We start from the raw sequence: 23,065 nt of genomic DNA on the forward strand, positions 1-23,065 counted from the left end.
TCCCGGCACTATTACAGAAAAGAATAGGACCACTCCATCTCTTTCCCATGGATGTCGTAAAAGGCGACTAAGGGATAGGCTTATAAACTTAGGATTCCTCTTTTAGGCGATGGGCTAGCAACCTGTCACTATTTGAATCTCGGTTCTATCATTAAGCCAAATAGCTGAACGTGGCCATTCAGTCTTTTCAAGACTGTTGGCTCTGTCTACCCCGCAAGGGATATAGACGTGATCATATGTATGTATGTATGTATTTAAAAAATAATTTTAAGTTTTTTTTTATCATCTATGTTATAGTCATGAGCAAAACCCCGCCAGACATCGATAACCAAAAGCAATTATCTAGACTAGACACTTTGCTTATTGAAACGATAATAAGACTTCTTAAAACCCTATTCAAATTTTTTATCCAAATTAGTTCATGAATAAATTCAACTTTCCGAGTTTGAAAATGTTTCTGAATCCTCCTACGAACGGTTCGACAATACATATAAAATTTAGTAGTATGTTTGAATAATACAGATGAATGTTTCCTTTCAGTCTTTTCGAGACCGTTGGCTCTGTCTACTCCGCAAGTGTGTGTTAGCTGCTTCCGAGTTTCAAACAGTTCTGCAGCGGTTGTATAACCTAAGAGTTAGAACCATCGGTTTAACTATAAAGTATTTTATCTTTACAGACAATTAGGTCTGTGGAGAAAAATCTACTTAATGGTTTCACCAGATTCAACAATCTTCGAAATTTACAAATGCGCGCCAATTTGAATCACTCAATCAATTGAAGGATGACATTAAAATTTCGAACCCTCTTTTTGTTATTTTGACTCGCACTTAACCGGGTTTATTTAAGAGTATCTTGACAGTTAATCCGCAGAATCAACTTTAATTTGCGTTAAGTACAATTTTAAATTTACAGACCTTTCGACCTTATCTTTAAGCAAAATTGAAAAAACCTGATGCCTGATGTAGGGGTCCGTAGAATTCTGTCTAAATCCCTAATAACAAATGCGGAAGTAACATTACTTTTAAATTATGTTTAATATAAATATTAATTGTGTTGTCCATCTTTTACGTCAATACCACTGAACCGAGCTCCATAAAGTTTTGCATAGGTGTGAAAATTTTTGTATTATTTTAAACATGGTTGTATCATTGTAATATCTCAATAACACAAGTCTTTATCTTAACTTGGAGCGTTCTCTTAATTTGGTGAATTATCTAAAAAATAAATATTGCTCGTTGACTTTATCTTACAGCAATAAAAAAGGTGGATGAGTTGGATTTAAAAATTTGGATGAGTTTGTGCAGAAGAATTAAAACTATTAACACTTATCTACTGAACCCTAAAACTGTCACAGCGATAACGCCCATGACGTGACCCCAATACGATAAACAATACTATAATACCACTGATAATAACAGTCATAAGTGTCAAAATCGAGTGAGTTGTCATCGAATCCTCCTGATTTATTTTATACGCATAATTTACGAAGAAATATTTATTGTCATTTCGACTTTGGTTAATAGCAGTTATCAGTGTTGTTCTAATTGTGCATTTAATTATCTGTGGAATGTGTTTGCGTTTTGTTGTTTGTATATATAGGACTGGCTGTTAAAATTAAATTTTCTTTCTTTTTATATACATTTTTTTTGTTCCTTGTGTTATTCTTTGTTCAAAATGAGCACCGGATCGTATGTGAGTATTGGATATGTTTTTGTTTTCTTTTTTAATATTTTGTGCATTTGTATGTTTTTTGGCTAGCTAAATCCCTTCGCCCTCTCTCGTGTAGGTACTTTATCTTTCTAACATTTCCTAAGTTTATGATATTTTTAATTGTGAGTATCCTACACACCAAATATTGATAGGGGTTCGATAATCGATTTGCCAGAAAAGTAAGTACCCGCCTACCCACAGAAATCAGCATAGTATAAGACAATAGAAATGCCATATTTTATTTGAAACTATATAAATGATAGTTTTCAGCGTAGTTTTAAAATGTCTAATAATACTCAGAATATCAAAACAGTAACTGATTGTCGTAATAACCATCAGTTGCGGCGATACATTTACAAGTAGTTACCACTTCTATAGTCTCATTCCGAATTCTATGTTTAGAATATATCTATTGTATTTGAATGTTCTATTCTGAGTGGTTTGTGACATAATACATCTAACTTCACTTGTTTATGAATCAGTTTTTTATCGTGACGCAACAAAATACAACCAGCCAGTAACAACAGCCTTTTGAATAGAGAACGATTAGTTTTACTAGTCTGTGGCGGCCGAGCGCGCGTTCACCTGTGTTAGTGTGTGTTCAAAATAAAAACATGTGATATATTTTTTATTACCTTTTAAGAGATGATTTTAGTGAGATTTTGAATTAAGAACGAGACGTAGGTATGTGTGCCATAATTTGTTTTCGCTATTTTCTTGTTTTAATTGAACATATGTTTAAAAATAAAAATAGATTTAATCTATGACCTCCAACTCTTTGCAATGCCATCGAATGCCATTGATCGAGAATAATATATCAAAGAAAAATATATGGATACATTTACAGGTATCGTATAAAGGTGAGGGATATGTGTTTGATTCGTATCTGAGCAAAGTTTTCCATCAGATCTTGTTTTGTGTTCAACGGAAGATTAAAGGTCCATCCATACATACCAGTTCCATGCGTCGAAAGTGGATGTTTTTCAATTCAAGCTATAAAAATACACATACATATAATCACATCTTAATCCTTAATGGGGTAGACAGAGCCGACAGTCTCAAAAAGACTGGAAGGCCATCTTCAGCTGTATAGCCTCCACGCTGGTCTGGTGGCAAAGAAAACATTTTGTGTGCGCCAGCTTTTTCTCTTTCCGTGCAGATTGTAAAAGCGATCAAGGGAAAGGCTATAAAACTTGAGATTGATTTTACACGATGAGCTAGAAACATCTTCTTCTTCTTCTAGATCTTTTGCCTTAAAAAATTGTTGCAAACATACATTTACAATTCTTATTATATGTAATAAGAATTGTAGTAGGTAAAAGCTGTTTTGGTAACAATGATTCAGCATTCCGATTGAGCGTTAGGAGTCTATGATTCTATCTAACCGAGAGCGACAGAAAGAGGATATATATATATAAATATCCTAAGGAAATAAATTTATTTCCCAAAATAAACAGAAAGTCTAACAAATTTATATTTTATTAGTTTATTTATCACTATATAGTATAAACAAAGTCGCTTCTCGAGGCTGTCTCTATGTCTGTATGTATGCTTAGATCTTTAAAAACTACACAACAAATTTTGATGCAGTTTTTTAAAATAGATAGAGTGATTCAAGAGGAAGGTTTATATGTATAAACGCTATCCGTTCGAAGCCGGGGCGGGTCGCTAGTATAACATATATATTTATGTGCACTAGTGCAGCCATGAACACATTCTACTGAACTCTTGATAACGAGGTTCAAGTATATTAACCTAAATAAGTTAATTTTAATAGTCTCTGTTGGTACCTAACTAACGTAAGTATGACTATATCCAATCGTATATGAACGTACGTACGTAGGTCAGGTCAAGAGTACCCGAAACCGCCGCGCTTACATGAAGAGAGTTATGAATTTGGATGAAGCGAAAACAGTATGCAGAGATCGTGGCAACTGTATAAATGAACTACTCTGCCTACCCTTCCAGGGAAGAGATGTAATTTTATGTATGTATGTATAAATTTCCAATGAAATATAGTGCCGTGTGGTTCCCGGCACCAACAGAAAAAGAATAGGAACACTCCATCTCTCTCCCATGGATTTCGTATAAAGCGATGGGCTAGCAACCTGTCACTATTTGAATTTCAATTCTATCTTAAAGCCAAGTAGCTGAGCGTGGCCTATCAGTCTTTAAAAGACTGTTGGCTCTATCTATCCCGCAAGACGTGATTATATGTGTGTATGTAATAGATGTATCAACATTGTAACAACTTGGGATTCCTCTCGCAGGCGATGGGCTAGCTACCCGTCACCATTTGAATCTCAATTTCATCAACATTATTATCCATTATTTCGGTACCTTAAGAATGGACTTTGATCCATCATTTGTTTCCACCTCATCCAACCAGGTGAACGGTCCGTCTATCGTGAGGTCTACGTCTGGCTAGATAAAAGTAGTTTACCTCTCTGACCCTGATACACGCGTTCTATAATCTAACAATCTGTAACTCTATTTTCGGAACGACCTTTGCTTAATAAGCGCGCCTTTCAAATGGGGTAAGATCTTTTGAAATTGGTGCAGTTCCGGCAAATTTCATTTAAAGTACACATACATACATATGGTCACGTCTATATCCCTTGCGGGGTAGACAGAGCCAACAGTCTTGAAAAGACTGATAGGCCACGTTCAGTTGAATGATAGAATTGAGATTCAAATAGTTACAGTTGCTAGCCTATCCCCTACAATAAAAACTCAAATTACGGTACCTTAGTATGAGTAACTTGGGCGCCCAATGTCAAGATCTGTACACTGACAGCAGATGAATTGTGTAGCGTTGAAGATTGCGCGAGCGCAGCAATTAATGGTCCAAGTGGCAGTCGACGTAAAATGGGTTAATCGATTTTACGGAAGTCTTAGTTACATGCACTTTGCTCTCAATTCGATTTAACAATAAAAAAATCGGGTCGATTGAGAGCGACTATTTGTTCATTAGTTTGCTATTATTATGAAGCTGACATTAACATCACTGGTGTGTACGAAAACCATACCTGAGTATGGAATTTACCGGTAGTTGACAAAAGTGCACCTTTAATTGTAATGACAAAATAAGTTATGCGAACCATTGTACTAAAAACAAAGAATTCTGAATGGGAAAGCGACAAGACTAAATTCGGAACACCGTTTATAACGTAATTTATGCATCTAATATTATATAATCTATACAGTTAACTTTTTATAAAAGTATTTCAACAACCAGTACTATAATTTGGACAGAGGTTAATTGATAATCTGAGGAATATAAAGATTTAATGTTTTTTTTTTTCAGAGTGTGCAGAAAGGCATAAAAATGAACAACTGTTTCCTAGATATAGCGTACGAGGCGGAAGTTCTAAATACGAAAGAAGATCCGGAACTATTGGCGATTGCAGAAAAGGAATGCAATGAAAATCCAGCTACCAGGGGCGCAGTCATCGAAGAGCTCAGGCAAATGTTATACGGTAAGTGAAATGTGAAGTTGACTCCTTAGATTTTATGTGTGCCTAGTACTTGCACGGTACTGGAAATGCTTTGTGACGTAGTTTGTTATGGTTATCCTTTGCTCCTCTTCAGAGTGGTGATGATATAACCGAGACTAACGGAGGGGAGAATAAGACAATATAATCCATACTTATACATACATATAATCACGTCTATTTCCCTTCCGGGGTAGACATTGCCAACAGTCTTCAAAAGACTGATAGGCCACGTTCAGCTGTTTGGCGAATTGAGATTAAAATAGTGACAGGTTGCTAGCCCATCGCCTTAAAGAAGAATTCCAAGTTTATAAGCCCTATTCCCTTAGTCGCCTTTTACGACATCCACGGGAACGAGATGGAGTGGTCCTATTCTTTTTTTTAATTGGCGCCGGGAACCACATGGCACACTAATAATCCATACTAATAATTATAAATTTGTGTGTTTTGTGTCCGTCTTTCACGTCAGAACCGAAAGCAAAAGAAATTTATATTGTAAAATATGGAGAAAACATTTCAAGGAGTCGAAGCCGCAAGCTATAGCTAGTAAAATATAATTTTGATGATATTGTGGACTCGAATTTTGAGTACATAATTAATTTAAAAAAATGCTTAAATACATATTAGTCACAAGAAGTATTCATTAGAAATAGGAATGGACTTTATATATAAGAGAACAACGTGTTTCCTACGCTCAAAAAAAGAATCGCATACACTTTCGACATAGTCATCACGTCATGAGATCATCACATTAATGCAGACACATGCACGCCATTGTATCAGCTAAATGGATGCAACGCAATGCAATGACGTGCTGAATAATCAGGAAAAATGTTGGCTAATTGCCATTATTTATCTAAGTGGATTGTATTATAAAGCTTCCATTCTGCTTCTCTTTCAGATCGTAAGTCAATTAAGAGAAAGGCTTATAAATTAGGGATTCTTATAAATTAGGGAACTGATACTATTCGAATCTCGCCCCCACAGTCTTTTCAAGACTGCTGGCTCTGTCTGCCCAGTAAGGGATAAAGACTTGGTTATATATATGTTATATCCAACGTTAAAAATAACGTAAATACTTAACAACTTGATCAAATTAGGGACGTTCTGGCAAAAGGTCAGGTCAAGAGTACCCGAAACCGCCGAGCTTGCATGAAGAGAGTTATGAAGTATGCAGAGATCGTGGCAAGTGGAAAGATGTAGTCTCTGCCTACCTCTCCGGGAAAAAGGCGTGATTTTATGTATGTTTGTATACTTTAACAACAGACAAATCAATCGAATAGAGGAAAACAAATGAAAATCACTTTATTCCCGAAGTATTAACGAAAAATCTTTTTTTTTTACACGGGATTTGGGAATTTTAACATCTACATAGCTATATTTTCGGCACTTTTCAAATACTCTGGGGTCAAATCAAATGCGACTTAAAACTTTGTAACATTGACAGTAATGAGACCTCGGGTTCAGCTAGCGAAGTCTGGTGGCAGAAATTATTGGAAAACCCCTCATTTGAATTTTTAAGACAGTTGGTTAGGTTATAGGTTATTTATATTGTACCTACAAGTTATTTAATTTTCAAGTCCCTGTGGTTCTCGGCACCAATAGAATAAAGAACAGGGCCGCTTCATCTCTTTTCAATGGATGTCGTAAAAGGCGACGAAGGGAAAGGCTTATAATTTGATGATGATTCAATGTGTTTGTCCAAAAAAAAAATTATTTTAGGCGATGGGCTAGCAACTGCCCCTATACAAATCTCAAGTTTAACCAAACTACTAAACGTGGCCTTTCAGACATTTCGAGTTTCGTCTACCCCATAAGGGTTAAAGACTTTATGAATTGTATGTATGTATTCAAATGAATGCATTATTGAGATGCATTATCTCATTGTTTATATTTAAATAATTTAATAAAACTAGCGAACAGATATAAATATGTTACAAGGACCTTGTGCGATCCGCGAAGATCATGACGAGATTCTTGTGTTTTTGATAAATTTTCGCCCAAACGACTTACATGGCAACACTTAAGTACAAATGCCGAACTTTTTCGTCATTCAATCGCCTCTGAAACGTTTTATTTATTAATAGTAATTAGGCCGCGACTTCGTTCGCCGTACAAGTTCACTGACAATTCGTGAAAGCTGAACTCGTATTGCCGCTTAGAAGGGCGGGGGGAAATGTTTACATACATACAAAAATCGCAAAAATCGCATACAAATCGAAAAAATATCATATATTTGCGTGATCAAAATACAAACAGACAGACATACAGAAATTCTATAAATCAGACTCATTGCTTCTATTCGTCATTTATGGATCCACTTATCGATATTTTGCCAATATTTTCAAGTGCATAGGTACTAAGTCAGTTTCTGTTTTATGTATACGAGTAGATAAAGGATTATAATAATAATAACAAATTAATTCAAAGTCACCGTATAACTTATTTCAGTAGACATGTTAATTATTTGTAAACATTGTGTAATTACCTATGACAATAACAAATTCCCCATATTTGTGGATCTCTGACCCCCACATAAACGCCGTATATTACAGGTCTCGTGACATGACGACGTTATTGTATGCGACGCGTACTTACAATAAGTTACGGCTAATTGTCAGAACAATCGGCTTTTTTTTATTTGTAGAATATAATAATATTATATAATTCCTGTAAGAAGGAGGATTGTGGTTTCAGATTTATTATAAGCTTCTTATGTGAAACGCATTATGTAAACGGGAATGGAAAAGTTATTGTGTCATACATACATCACGCCTCTTTTTTAGATAAGTAGGCAGAGACTTAATCTTTCCACTTGCCGCGATCACTGTCTACTCTTTCACTTTATTTACATTCATAGGTCTCGTCATGCAAGTTTCTGGCTATAATGACTATTTTCGAAGTTATGTACCTACCTACATTACTTTGAATACTAATCGGTGAGGGAAAACATTGTGAGGAATCCTGCACATTCAGGCAACTGGTTGTGTAACCATGATTGATTCAATACAGATCAGGTTTACCTGCAGAGGTTGTGTCAAAATCTGACTCGCCCAATCCAGGATCGAAGGTCAATGGCATACCCCGGGCTCCTCTCCAGAGTGTTGAGGATGCAACCGGGACTAAAGCCAGGAGGAAGAAGACAATATCTTTTATATTAATGAAGGTTTATTTTCTTTTGCCGTGTGCCGTGTGGTTCCCGGCACCAACTAAAAGGCGACCAAGGGATAGGCTTATAAACTTGGGATTCTTCTTATAGGCGATGGGCTAACAACCTGTCACTATTTGTGTCTCAGTTCTATCATCAAGCCAAAAAGCTAAAGGTGGCCTATCAGTCTGTTCAAGACTGTTGGCTCTGTCTACCCCGCAAGGGATATAGACGTGACTATATGCATATGTTTATTTTCTTTTCCAGAGCGTGGGGAATGTGTTCCTCTCCGCACAGATGACGCTTATCTTCTGCGGTTCCTGAGGGCAAGGGGCTTTATTGTCCCTAGAGCACATAGACTGGTTAGTCACATTACATTGACTTACTTGACTTAAGGTCCTATGTCCCCTAGCTGGGGCAGAGGGCATCCACAGTGCGTCGCCATCCCGCTCGGTCTTGAGCTTCGCGTTTTATTTCGCTCCAAGTCTTCCCTAGATTCTTCACCTCTGCGATGATTGTCCGCCGCCAGGTCTGTTTAGGGCGGCCACGTTTACGCTTTCCTTGGGGATTCCAGTCTAGGGCTACCTTGGTAAGTCACATTACATTAAATTTACATAAAAATCACGCCTCCTTCCCGGAGGTGCAGGCAGTGACTAAATTTTTTTACATATTACCCTGTACATAATACCTTCATTCATACTCGTAATGTTTTCATGCAATTTCATCATATTAAAAAAATATAAAAATAATTTATACTAGGATCTATAATGGGTGAAGACGAAAAATAAAATAGTTAATGGATGACATAATGAATTGGCTAAGTTAACTTTTTTCTAACCAATTACTTTTATTTTCTAAAATACCTGGGTGAAATGCCCAATCAAAAAAACTTTACTTATCTAATAACTTTTGATAATAACCATAGTTTATTTTAGAAATTTATTTTTGATAAAACGAAATTTTTTACCTTGTTTTAAGTACGTAAAAAAATGGAGTATCCAAATTTTTCTCTTTGTAATATATACATGTTACATACCTACATATAATCACATATTTATCCCTTACAGCGTAGACAGAGCCAACAGTCACACAAAGACTAAAAGGCCCGTTGTACTGTATCGCTTTAAGATGGAATCGAGATTTAAATAGTGACAGGTTGCTAGCCCCTTGCCTAAAACAAGAATTCCAAGTATAGACTTGGAATTCTTGTTTTAGGTTAGTTTAGGTTTTTGACGTAATGGCAAAGATGGAGTAGTTCTATCCTAAAGTGGCGGGAACCACACGACACATTAGATATATATGAATTGATTGATTGATTGATTGTTTGTCAGATGGTGCGGTACTACGAGTTCAGGGAGCAGTATCCCTACCTGTACAAGGACGTGGACATCTGGGAGCTGATCAAGGTGAAAGACGCATATGAGGGCACCCTCTACGACAGGCCTGATGTCGGGAGACTGTCTATCTTGAGGTTTGGTAAGTGGACTTCCCATTTTTGTTATTGATACATACATACACACCATCATGTCTACATCCCTTGCGGGGTAGACAGAGACAACAGTCTTGAAAAGAATTAGAGCTGTTTGGCTTAATGATAGAATTGAGATTCAAAAAGTGACAGGTTGCTAGCCCGGCCCTATGTCGCCTTTTACGACATCCATGGAAAAGAAATAGATAGATTTGAAGCTTACTTGATTGAAGGTGAAGTGAAGGAGTAATAGTTTTTAAACATTGGGTTGTCCGTTTGTTACTAAAATATAATTTTTTTTATTAACTTATTTACTTACAATTATTAATTATTTAAAACTATTAAAATGTGATAATCCCTACTCATGTCACAAGTTTCCTTGAAAATTTCCCGTACATTTTCCAGGAAGTTGGGACCAATTGGGTTTTGATGGACGGAAATAATAATCAATTTGTATGGATAATATTTACAAAAGGCCTTACCCCGCCTTATTTAGGTAAAATGTCTTTGAGCAACCCACTGTTTGATATAAAAATATATAATGAAAAGCTTGTTAACGTTTTTCTAAGAAAAGGGTATGTGTTTGAAATTTCCAGGAAGTTGGGACCCGAACGAGTTCCCAGTGGAGGACCTGGTCCGCGCGGGGATGGCGATGACTGAAATCGGCCTGAGGCAGCCCAAACTCCAGATCTTCGGCGGCACCGTCATTGTGGATCTGGAGGGCATCACGTTACGCCATGTGGCTACATTGACTCCTACGGTCGCTTATCAAATAGTTTCTTTGTTGGGGGTATGATTACTTTCTTTTTGCTATTATCATTATTTATACATCATTTTTGTAGATCCGAAAACCTTTAATGTAAAATGCTGCAGTGCAGTTTGTTACCGCTTCTTCTACACTGACGCCTTGGAAGCGGCAGTAAACTTAGTTTTTAAGTAAATTATTTGACGTCAACCAATGTTGTGAAACTAAAAGTTTTGACAATTATTAAACGATATAAAGTATCCTATAATAATGAATAAAAATTTAAAAGAAAAACTTATTTCAAAACGTACGCAAGCGAAGTTGCTGTGCCCACAGCTGGTTTAGTTAATAAAAAACATATGTTATTTGCCGTGTGGTTCCCGGCACCAAAAAAAAAAAGAAAAGGACCACTCCATCTCTTTCCCATGGATGTCGAAAAAGGCGACTAAGGGATAGGCTTACAAACTTGGAATTCTTTTTTTGATGGGCTAGCAACCTGCCACTATTTGAATCTCAATCCCATCATAAAGCCAAACAGCTGAACGTGGCCTATCAGTCTTTTCAAGACTAATGGCTCTGTCTACCCCGCAAGGGATATAGACGTGATTATATGTATGTAATTTAATATTTTCCAGGGTGCCACCGCCACGCGGATGAAGAGCTGCCACTTCATAAACTACTCCTGGATCCTCAACACCTTCTTCTACCTGTTCAAGCGGTTCATCCCCAGGAGTAACATGGGTCTCCTGCATTTCCACGGGAACGATCTGAAGTCTCTCCACAAGCATATAGACCCTGAATGCCTCCCTCCAAGGTATGGAGGCACCTGCAGGTACCACGGAGGATGTGGTACCTGGCTGACGAAGATCAAAAAGTATAGAGATAAGGCGTTTGATGAAGATATGAAACTATTAGGTTACGTTGTCAAAGAATGAGTGAGTGGACCCCGGGCTATGATGCTTCGTGGCTAAGTTTGTGTATGTCGGGCGGAAATTAAACTGCTTTAGAGAAATTAAAAATAAAATACCATTTAGATGAACTCAAATAATTCGGAACAATGAAATAATCAAATCAAAATGACTAATCCGATTTCGATACAAAGAACAAATGACGAATTAATTTTGTATCAGTAAAAAAATATGGAGAACACTTACGCTTACATTACTCAAAGTTATTCGAGTATATATTCAAACATAAAGTCACGTCTACATAAATTGCGGGGTAGACAGGGCTTAATGTCTCGAAAAGACTGAAGGTCCACGTTCAGCTGTATGACTCCATGATGGAATGAAGATTCAAGTAGTGACAGGTTGCTAGCCCATCGCCTACAAGAGGAATCCCAAGTTTATAAACATATAAACTTGGGATTCCTCTTAATCGCCTTTTACGACATCCGTGGGAAAGATATTGAGTGGTTGTATTGTTAAGTGCCCTACGTCTCTGCTCTTTACAATTTTTTATTGTGAAGTTCGAGCTGTGAGAGGAATTAAAAATATTATGTGATATATTTATTGTGATAATCAATTTTTGGAATTTTTTGGTATAAAATTAAAAATTATATAGTATAGTTTAGTAAGCAAATGTACAAAAAAGTACAGTAAGTACAAAAGATGGTGTACAAAATAACTATAGTCAAGCCGAATTTACCTCACCGCACCGTAGTCTAGCTGCACAAATATATTTTAAAAGTTAATGCCATAAATTGCAAGAATAACAATCGGCCGTCTAGCTTATGTATTTTTTAGAGAATTGTTTTTTCAATAACAACCTCTTTATCCATAAACTTACAAAGTTTATTTAAAACTATAATTATAAAAAATCATATTCCTTTCAAAACTTTCCGTTATGTGTTTTTCCCCATTTTATCTTTGATGTCGTTTTGTATAGAATAACTTCAGATTTATTAATTAGTCAGTAGCTATACTGACCATAAAACGATATTTGAAATAGTATTTTTGAAGATTTTATAAAATTTTTGTAGATAATATTCTTAGTCACATAGAATTTACTATTTAGTAAGCAATTGTAATTCCTTTGAAAAAGAAAGTAACAAATATCTGAATATTCAGTTTCCCTCCCCCATAAAGACAATTCGATGACAATAATCGGTAGGAAAACAAAATTTACCCATCCCAATTGTAAAATTAGTATTCTGTGCTTGGTCTCTTTTTGATCGACGGAAATAATAATCAATTTGTATGGATAATATTTACAAAAGGCCTTACCCCGCCTTATTTAGGTAAAATGTCTTTGTGCAACCCACTGTTTGATATAAAAATATATTATGAGAAGCTTGTTAACGTATTTCTAAGAAAAGGGTATGTGTTTGATATTGTAAATAAATTGCAAATTATACTTTATAGAAATAAAGTTATTTTTTAGTGTTTCCTATTTGTAATTTTTTATACAATGTTAGTTTTTAACCGCCTTCAAAAAAAGGTGGGTCCGATCTGTATGTATGTATTATGTTTGTATGTTTGTACGCGATTATCTTGCGTTTCACAGAACCAATTTTGATGCGGTTTATAGGAAACTGTTTGTTACACTTTGGACAAGATATTAGGAATTTAACCGACTTCAAAAAAAGAGGACGTTGAAAATTATGGATTTTACAAAAGCTTTACCATTAGCCATCTGCTGGCGTGACTTTTTGCCAGACAGAAACCTTTTTAATTCTACTTCTCTAAGTTTAATTACTCTTCTTTAAGCCACACTAAACCATAATGGACTCGGTTAGTTTATGATGTCTAGAGCAATATTTGTATCTTACTTTTTTACTTTTGAATTCACTCTGTTATATCTGGCAGAAGGTAGCAAGTACATACATATAACCACGTCTTCATCCTTTACGGAATAGACACACTCCACAATCTCGAAAAGACAGCTGTATCTGCAGCAGTAAGGAGCTTTGTTAGTTCAGATATTAAAAGGTCTTCTACATTTATAGGTAGAAGTAGAAAGACAATACAAACAAAAAAAAAACAATATGTAGGAATAACTTTATTGCTGTAGTCATAACACATAATTTTTTTCAGAAATGACATAAAATATTTCAAATGTGTCCCACGTTGCTCACACATTAATATAAATTGAATCGGCCGGCGTAGAATTTGGTTACAAAAATATTTGCGCTGTTCCATTAAAACTGGATCATTTTTGTTTATTTTGGGTGTTCTATGGCACATTGCGTCGTGTCGTTATATTTTTATTTTGTCTCCGTCAATTTACTTAATTAAATATCTAAAAAATATTGTAAAAAAAATTTTTATGTTGACAAATAACCAAATGATCACCGTTACAGTAGGACCTTTCATACAAAAAAAAAATGGTAAGTAATAAGTTTAAAAACAAACTAATGGTCCGAGTAATCGAGTAACAAAAGTAAAATATACATAGTACTTAAAGCTACTGCCGCAACCAAAAGAGCAACTATAACCGTGAAAAATAATTTATAAATACTACAGTTGCAGCTGGTTTTCAGTTACTCGGTGTGGTCACCGAGTAACTTTCATTGGTTCATTGTAACATGATTCCAAACATACGAGATAAAATAAAGGTACGTTACATGCGCGTTTAACACCTGTACATACATATGGTCACGTCTATATCTCTTGTGGGGTAGACAGAGCCAACAGTCTTGAAAACACTGAAAGGCCACGTCCAGCTGCATGGCTTTATGATGGAATTGAGATTCAAATAGTGACAGGTTGCTAGCCCATCGCCTAAAAAAAAGAATCCCAAGTTTGTAAGCCTATCCCTTAGTTGCCTTTTACGACATCCATGGGGAAGAGATGGGGAGGTCCTATTCTTTTTTGTATTGGTGCCGGGAACCACACGACACTAACACCTGTAGTATTTATAAATAGTATAATACAACGCGAAAGTTTAAAATCAGTTATTGTGAATAACTATAATAATGTGAAGACTGAAATTACTAATGTAACAAGACAAAGGACAAGCCTTGACAAGTGCCCTCCAGCCCAACCCATCTCAAGCCGAAGATATTTCTATGACTTTGAGGCCTTATAATTCTGTATTAGAGGGTTTCGTTCTCAATGTACTGATAAAGCTTGTCTCTCTGTCTGGCCATCCGCGGGCTTAATTAGATACCTCTAATTAGAACTATGTAGAAAGCTGTAATTTATAGTGATTATGTTTTAGTCTAAATAAGAAATGAAAAAAAAAACAATATTCAATTGACTAATTTCTTAGTTGAATTTTGGCTGTCCAGTATTTTTTAACCATCGTTACACATAGTATGTATACAGCGTTTGTTCTGATCGGCCGTGTATAAAAGGGCTATATTAAAAGTTGGTTTGTTTCACGAGAGCCATGGAAATGAAATTGAAAACAGGCGGCAGATGGACGGAAAAATGACGAAATGTCAGACCTTCGTCATATCCCGTGTCCTGTATTCAGTTGAAAACATCAAGCACGTCATGTCATGGTACTTGAACAAATATATATTTTTATTCGTTAAGGAAATTTTCACAACATGTACGAAACTGAGTGGGTTAAAATAAAAATAATAACAAAAAGCGAAATTAATGTCACTAACAGCGATCAGCTGCTCCCGCTAAAATGGCACGTGCTACGTCGTTTTTCTCGCGCGAAAAACTACACACGAACGTATCTTGATCAAATTAAGGACGTCCTGGTAAAGGGTCAGGTCAAGAGTATCCGAAACCGCCGAGCTTGCATGAAGAGAGTAATCAATGTGGATGAAGCAAAGGAAGTATGCAGAGATCGTGGCAAGTGGAAAGAGGTTGTTTTTCACGCGATAAAAACGGCGTCGCGCGTGCCTTGCTATAGCTACGGGCGCTGATCGATGAATTTGTTGAGATGTCCCTGTAAATCTTTTCGCTCAGACGGCCTCAAGCATTGCCATGTTGGATACTTTAGTGATTTTACTTAAAACAAATACATACAACATAGGCTGAACCAACTTTATCTCAAAAATCAGGCCACATTCAGCTGAATTGAGAATAAAAAAAAAACAAAGCTAATTTTTTTTTCAAAATTATCGCTTCGTTATAATATGTGCACCCGACTTTATCTTTACAAGGACAGGGGATTTCACTAAATTATTTATGTGAGGAAGCTTTCAAAGTATAATATTCAATATCCTATATTGTCTAAAACTTTCGTCGTCTGCTTACATCACTTTGTTAGCGCAAAGTTTCAAAATTGACTAGGGGCTTTACAACTTAGTGAGATATTGGGGACAAAATTATGTGTGCTTAGTAACTTAGCAACTTATCTTATATAAATTAGTTTAAGGGGTCGGTTGTTCAAATTTCTATCAAAACTTGTTTATATTCGACTTCGTCTGCGTGAATTTAATAATTTTGCTATTCTTTTTTATAATGATCTATTTAACTAGCTTTTGTTTAGTGTCTTAATGAAACTTCATCCTATAGGAATTCAAAATTACCAGGACCACATGGCGTTAGGAGAGTTTAAAAAAATTATTCAGTTGCAGGCATTACTCAGCCCATGTCACGTTAGGTATAAAATACGAGTATGATAAACTTGCATCTCTTTCGTACTTATAAGAATAGATATTCCCGTTTTTAATTTCATCGACTTAACAAAATCCAATTTGGAATGAGTCAAGTAAGTTTTTAAAACCATTATCTGTATTGTACTTAGTTTTGTTTTTATATGCAACTAGAGGCCGCCCGCGACTTCGTCCGCATGGAAACCCTAGAAATCCCGCGGAAACTCTGGGATTAAAAGTAGCTGTATTTCATCGTAATCGGTTCAGTAGTTTTTGCGTGAAAGAGTAACAAACATCCATACTGACATCCTGACACACTCACAAACTTTCGCATTTATAATATTAGTAGGATATCGCGCGTGTCATGCTACAGCGGATAGATTGTTTGCCATTACTTCAGTACCTACACGTTACATTATCTACACTAGTTGCTTAACAATACATTACATACATACATACATAAAATCACGCCTCTTTCCCGGAGGGGTAGGCAGAGACTACCTCTTTCCACTTGCCACGATCTCTGCATACTTCCTTCGCTTCATCCACATTCATAACTCTCTTCACGCAAGCTCGGCGGGTACGGGTACAATACATTACAATTATATTTATATGTCCAAAGATATAACAATTACAAGCCAAATAAGTCTGTTTTTGACAGTGGCCATTAAATCCTTTAATTAGCCCACACAAAGCGAATCCATTTCAATTGAGCATTCCCCGCGGCAATGGTGACCCGTATTTATAATGGTCCGGGGGAGGATTCTCCGCTATTGCAAAAGTGAAATTACAACTAATAAATCTAATAATCTAGAACTAACAACAGGTGAACGTGGCATTTCAGTCTTTTGAAGACTGGTTGACTCTGTCTACCCCGCAAGAGATGTAGACATGATTATATGTTATGTAGAACTGCATTTTTCCTGAGGGTTCTGTCTTGCGGGGTAGCCAAAGCCACTCTTGATTTTGGCAATCAAGACAAAAGCTTGTAAATTTTCTTCTTTTAGACGATGGGCTAGCAACCAGTGACCATCATTAAGCAGTACAGCTGAAAGTAGTCTTAATGTTAATTTTTAGTACATGCATACATACTTATAATCACCTCTATATCCCTTACGGGATAGACAGAGCAGTCTTTTCAAGACTGATATGCCACGTTTAGCTGTCTGGCTTAACGATAGAATTGAGATTCAAATAGTGACAGGTTGCTAGCCCATCGCCTAAAAAAGAATCCCAAGTTTGTAACCCTAGTCGCCTTCTACGACATCCATGGGAACGAGATGGAGTGATCCTGTTCTTTTTTTTTATTGGTGCCGGGACACACGGCGATAATTTAATATTTAGTAAGTGTACAAAATTTCAATAAGATTTCAATGAGAAGTAAAAGACAAAAAACATTGCGTGAATTGTCGTGTGCGTTAGCGACCGTAATCAAAATACATTTCTTCATATACATTTCTTTCCCACTCCATTTCTTTCCCATGGATGTCGTAAAAGGCGACTAAGGGGTAGGCTTTTTAACTTGGGATTCTTATTTTAGGCGATGGGCTAGCAACCTGTCACTATTTGAATCTCAATTCTATCTTAAAGCAAAATAGCTGAACGTGGCCTATCAGAGTCTTTATAAGACTGTTGGCTCTGTCTACCCCGCAAGGGATATAGACATGATTATATGTATGTATGTATGTTCTTCATATACCTACATTCATTTATTTGAGGAATATTTATTTGTCCTTTAACAGCAATCAATAATTAGCCTACATCCGCAATTAAGGCTAATAAGAGTTATAATCAGCGTAATTAGAGTAACTGTGAGAAGTCCTAATTGGATATCCTATCTCGAGAAACGGGAATAGAATAGGAATTACGTACTAATGGAATTGAGAAATTTTGCTACTCTGCAAAAGAGGGTTATATTTTATTTTAACCATTCCACTGGACCACTCCATCTCTTTCCAATGGATGTCGTAAAAGGCGACTAAGGGAAAGGCTTAAAAACTTGGAATTCTACAAAAGTGATGGAGTGGTTCCATTCTCTTTATATTGATAAAATAAGGTATTAAATGAAATTATATAAGATTTCGGTAATTCCCCGCTCCACTAACTATAAACCTCGCTTCATTACGCTCGTATTGAAACAATTCGGAGCTAAACATTGAAATCGCTTTCACGCCGCTGAATGCTTGCTCAAATACGTGTATACGGTGAGCACGCGGTATGGATGGTAACAGATGAGGCGCGCTGTCCAATACGAGATTAATTCATGATATTATACGAAAATAATTTAATTGACTTATAATATTATACTTATTAATTAGTTCTTACTGTTTTATTATTATACATACATACATATGGCCACGTCTATATCCCTTGCGGGGTAGACAGAGCCAACAGTCTTGAAAAGACTGAATGGCCACGTTCAGCTATTTGGTTTAATGATAGAATTGAGATTCAACTAGTGACAGGTTGCTAGCCCATCGCCTTAAAAGAATGCCAAGTTTGTAAGCCTATCCCTTAGTCGCCTTTTACGACGTCCATGGGAAAGAGATGGAGTGGTCCTATTCTTTTTTGTATTGGTGCCGGGAACCACACGGCACATTTATTATTATATATTGTTAATATTTATATATATTTATTTTAGTATGACACAAAATGGTAAAAAAATTAGAAAATATAGTCATCGTGTTTATATATCACATATCACGTGCCTCACTCAACGCCATTCGCGATTCCCTTACGGGGTAGACAAAGCCAACAGTCCCGCTCACGTTCACCTGTTTGGCTTAATGATGTACTCGTAATTAAAAATTCAAATAGTGACAGGCTGCTAGCCCATCGCCTACGAGAAGAATCTCAGGTTTATTACACGTTCCCTTAGTCGCTTTTTATACATCCACTAGCGGCCCGCCCCGGCTTCGCACGGGTGGACATATTTTTCTACCTGAAAACTAATTTATTTCAAAACAAATTTATGCCTATGTCACTTTTGAAGGTCTATTCTATATCTGTGCCAAATTTTATCAAAATCGGACCAGTAGTTTTTGAGTTTATTCCACACAAACATACAAAAATACAAATCTTTCCTCTTTATTATTAGTGTGGATTTAAATGTAAATATATATTTTGGTAGCAACTTTCCTGAACCCTGGACGTTTTGCAGTTCTACGATATCCCTACATCCGCTTGCGAGTCGCGAACGCTGGCAGTGTCGTAGACGCTACGCCGTAGACCGCACGTAGGCCTCGTAGGCGCGCTACGAATTTATCGTTCGGAAAAGTGAATTAATAATTTCTTTTAAAAGTGCTTTTATTGTTTTCGATGTGTTTTGGACACGGAATCTGAATGTTATTCAGATTTCTGTGAATATTATTCAGAAATTAAGATTACTGTGTTGAAGTAACATTGTGATTTTTGTGGGCAAGGATAATTTGATAACTACTGCGGTAGTGATTTTAAGGTAAATATGCCTTTTATTGTTTTAGCATTTTGTGTTTTTGTTTTTTGCTTTTTATTCGTTTGTGGAGGTATCAAAAAAGCTGTTTTTTATTGTTCATTCAAAATTGCAAATTTTATACTGAATATTTTTTATCGGAGTTACATCGTAAAATAAATTATCTGCTCTTAAAAAAATTCGTAGCGTTTTTTACCTTTTAAATGAGCATTGAAATAATAATAATAAATAAATATATACAGGACGGATAACACAGATTGAGTTAGCCTCGATGTAAGTTCAAGAATTGTATTACGAGATACTAACCCAGTGATACTATATTTTGTAATAAATACCTATATATAAACATCCAAGACACAGGCCAATCAGAGAAATATAGTTTCTCATTATGCCCTGGCCTGGATTCGAACCTGGGACCTCCGGTATTACAGCCAAGCGCACTACGACTGCGCCACCGAGGCCGGACAAAATCATTATTTTAAAGTCGAAATTTGTTTGTAGCAAAATATTAATTGTCAATTTGAAATTCTTGTGAAAAGCTGTATTATTTTTATTTGATTAACTTGACTTCCACTTAATATTATGGCTGTGCTTTCATTTTCCATCTCTCGGAGACTGTTGGCTCTGTCTACCCTGTAACGTATAAAGACCTAACAATGTATCGTTCTCTAAAGCGAAGCAAGTTTTGACTGTGAATGCGAAACTAATGACTAACTTGTGAATATCCTATTGTAAGTGCAGTCTAGCGTGTATTCCACTTGGCTAAATTCAGATCTAGATTTCTGAATCTAGATCCAGACGAAGATTCAGACGTTAATTCAAGAAATGCTGTTACACTTACATGTCTGAATTATTTAGACTACATCTTTCCACTTGCCACGATCCCTGCTTACTTATTATGCTTATTCGATATTTTTTTTAATTATCGATAAAAGGTACACTTGACCTGACCTTTCACCAATTCATACCTACCTATATTATAAAGAGAAAAAAAACATATATTTTTTTCTAAATATTAAAACCAGAACTACTGGACTGATTTTGACGAAATTTGTATAAAAGAAATAATTTTAAAAGTGGACATTGATTTACTGACGTATAACCGACAAACGAATTTTTAATGTGTTCTAAGTTATCACTAAGAGACGATTTCCCGAAATTTCACGGGAACAGAAATTAACGGAATATTATTTTTTTGTGTTGGCTATTTGAATCTCAATTCTATCAATAAACCTAACAGCTGAACGTGGTCTGTTAGTCTTTCAAGACTGGCTCTGTCTTCTTCGCAAGGGATATAGACGTCATTATATGAATCAATGAATGAATTTTGTTTAATTTTGTTTAATTTCATTATGATAATGAGAGAAAAAGAAAAGAGAGACCCCCAATAATGAGAGAAAAAGAGAGAAGCTTACCGCCCTCTCACTTAATGTTGTTTCCCACACAAATTAGGGAAAGTACCGTACTTAGAAGCCCCGGAATCTTTAAATTACTTGGAAAGAATCCACGTTTTGCCTTTTTCTTCTAATAACACTTAGCCATAATTTGCTATTACGATCCCTACTGGCAGTAATTAGTAAATTCTTAATGGTTTATGTGCCTATGTATTATAAAACTAGCTGTGACCGCGACTTCGTCCGCGTGAAATAGTTGTTTTGGGCATCATTGAAGCCCTCAAGGATGATTTTTTCCACATTTTCCATTATTTCTTCGCTCCTTATAGTTACAGCTTGATGTTATATGGCCTTAAGCCTTCCTCGATAAATGATCTATTCAATACAAAAAGAATTTTTCAATTCGAACCGGTAGTTCCTGAGATTAACGCGTTCAAACAAACACTTCAGCTTTACAATATTAGTATAGATTGATTATAAATAATACAGGTGAAATTTCCTTATTCCACTATGAACATTAAAGTTTCACTTGGAGTTCTCAATCTCGTTTTTCGTTCAATTGTGGAGAATCCACTGAGTTTTCAAAATAATGAAACATATTAAAAAGAAGTCTCTGACAAATAAAACCTTATCTCCCCTAATTATTTTTAAATACATAAAAAGTTATACATAAAATAAAATTAAAATAAATAATTAATACATACATACATATGGTCACGTCTATATCCCTTGCGGGGTAGACAGAGCCAACAGTCTTGAAAAGTGATTATGTAATTGCATGAATTATTAATATTCATTTGTAAGCCGCACCCCGAGCCTCCAAATTGCGTGAGAAACTTCCTTACAGTTTGACAGTTACGAGTTGTGGTATAAATGACATTGCGGATTGACAGGCCATTTACAGACGATGATACGGAACGGATCTGACGCAAAATGTGCACTTCGAAAATTGAGAACTCACCAAAAATTATGTTTCACAAATGAGGCACTTCTCAAAATGAATATACTTCGAAGACAATGCATAAGACAGCACGTATGACATCAAATAAGGAAATATATAAATAAGTTATACACAAAAAAACAAAACATAATATAAAAAACAATAAGACCACCCTATCTCTTTCCCATGGATGTTGTAAAAGGCGACTAAGGGCTATCCCAAGTTTATAATCCTACAAACTTGGGATACTTCTTTTAGGCGATGGGGTAAGAATCCAATGACTATTCGAATCTCAATTCTATCATTTAGCCTAACAGCTGAACTTGTTCTATCAGTCTTTCAAGACTGCTGGCTCTGTCTACCCCGCAAGGGATATAGACATGATTATATGAATGAATTAATGAATACAAATATCAATTTTATTCTTTACATACAAAATACAAGTGAGGTACTATAACTATTACCGTTTTCAACAACACTACAATGCGATCAAATTAAAAAAAAACCATTAAAAAAATGAAGGCTGTAAAATAAGTTCATTATCTATCCGTTACAAGCGCGTTATCTGTCCCGATGTTTGTCAGCGATGGGCCCAAGATTCGGGACACCAGATTGTGACACGAACTATCCAAGTTAATTCCACGTCCATTATAGTGATGGCTGTTATGACACCACAATCATTGTGGAGAATGTGTTTACGAGCGATTTCATGTGTTTGGACAAGAGAATATGTACTGTGATTTTCATATAAACAACAACATTGTTTTATTGTAAGTGTAAATTAGTGTCAATTTCATCTTTTAGCCATATGTGTGAAGCGGAGAGTGACCTTTCAGTCTTTTCAAGACTGTTGCTCTGTTTACCCTGCAAAGCATATAAACATGATTATGTATGTCTTTATAAAAACGTAAACTTTACTGAGTGACTGACATCGCTCAAACCACTGGGTTAAGGAACTTGTAATTTGACATGTAGTTTATGTAGTCTAAAAGTGCACTAAGATACGATTTTCCAAAATTCCCAAGAGAAGGAAGTATTTTTTATTTAACGCAGGATGAGCCGCAGTCGCTCTCTTGTACAATTATAATAACACAGTGAACCACATCAAAACGTTTCGCTTTTTTCGGCTTAAAGAAACAAAAAATATTGTAAACAAAACGTAAACAAACGGACATTCGATACGAATCACCCGCATACGGTATCAAAGGGCTTTCA

General features: G+C 35.9%; 2 protein-coding genes across 4 annotated transcripts in view; both read left to right on the forward strand.

Annotated features, from left to right (window-relative positions):
* The first annotated feature begins 1,419 nt into the window (after positions 1–1,419).
* Positions 1,420–12,952, forward strand: LOC106143295 (clavesin-2). 3 transcript variants are annotated; one of them, XM_013345341.2, is made up of 6 exons: positions 1,420–1,692; positions 5,018–5,189; positions 8,620–8,714; positions 9,684–9,828; positions 10,417–10,610; positions 11,201–12,952. In XM_013345341.2, the coding sequence occupies exons 1-6, from the start codon at positions 1,675–1,677 to the stop codon at positions 11,498–11,500; spliced, it is 924 nt and encodes a 307-aa protein (XP_013200795.1). In that variant the 5' UTR covers positions 1,420–1,674; the 3' UTR covers positions 11,501–12,952. The 3 variants fall into 3 exon arrangements, with proteins under 3 accessions (XP_013200795.1, XP_060804524.1, XP_013200796.1); XM_060948541.1 differs by lacking the exon at positions 1,420–1,692 and adding an exon at positions 1,776–1,889; XM_013345342.2 differs by lacking the exon at positions 1,420–1,692 and adding an exon at positions 1,923–2,394.
* A 336-nt stretch (positions 12,953–13,288) lies between these two features.
* The window catches only part of LOC106143288 (ankyrin repeat domain-containing protein 29-like), a 36,990-nt gene continuing 27,213 nt past the window's right edge, over positions 13,289–23,065 (forward strand). Inside the window, exon 1 of the mRNA XM_013345335.2 lies at positions 13,289–13,297. Within this exon, the coding sequence (XP_013200789.2) occupies positions 13,289–13,297 (9 nt within the window). The remainder of the gene's footprint in view (positions 13,298–23,065) is intronic.

This window comes from Amyelois transitella, chromosome 16 (genome assembly GCF_032362555.1).
Source record: "Amyelois transitella isolate CPQ chromosome 16, ilAmyTran1.1, whole genome shotgun sequence".
Lineage (NCBI taxonomy): Eukaryota > Metazoa > Arthropoda > Insecta > Lepidoptera > Pyralidae > Amyelois > Amyelois transitella.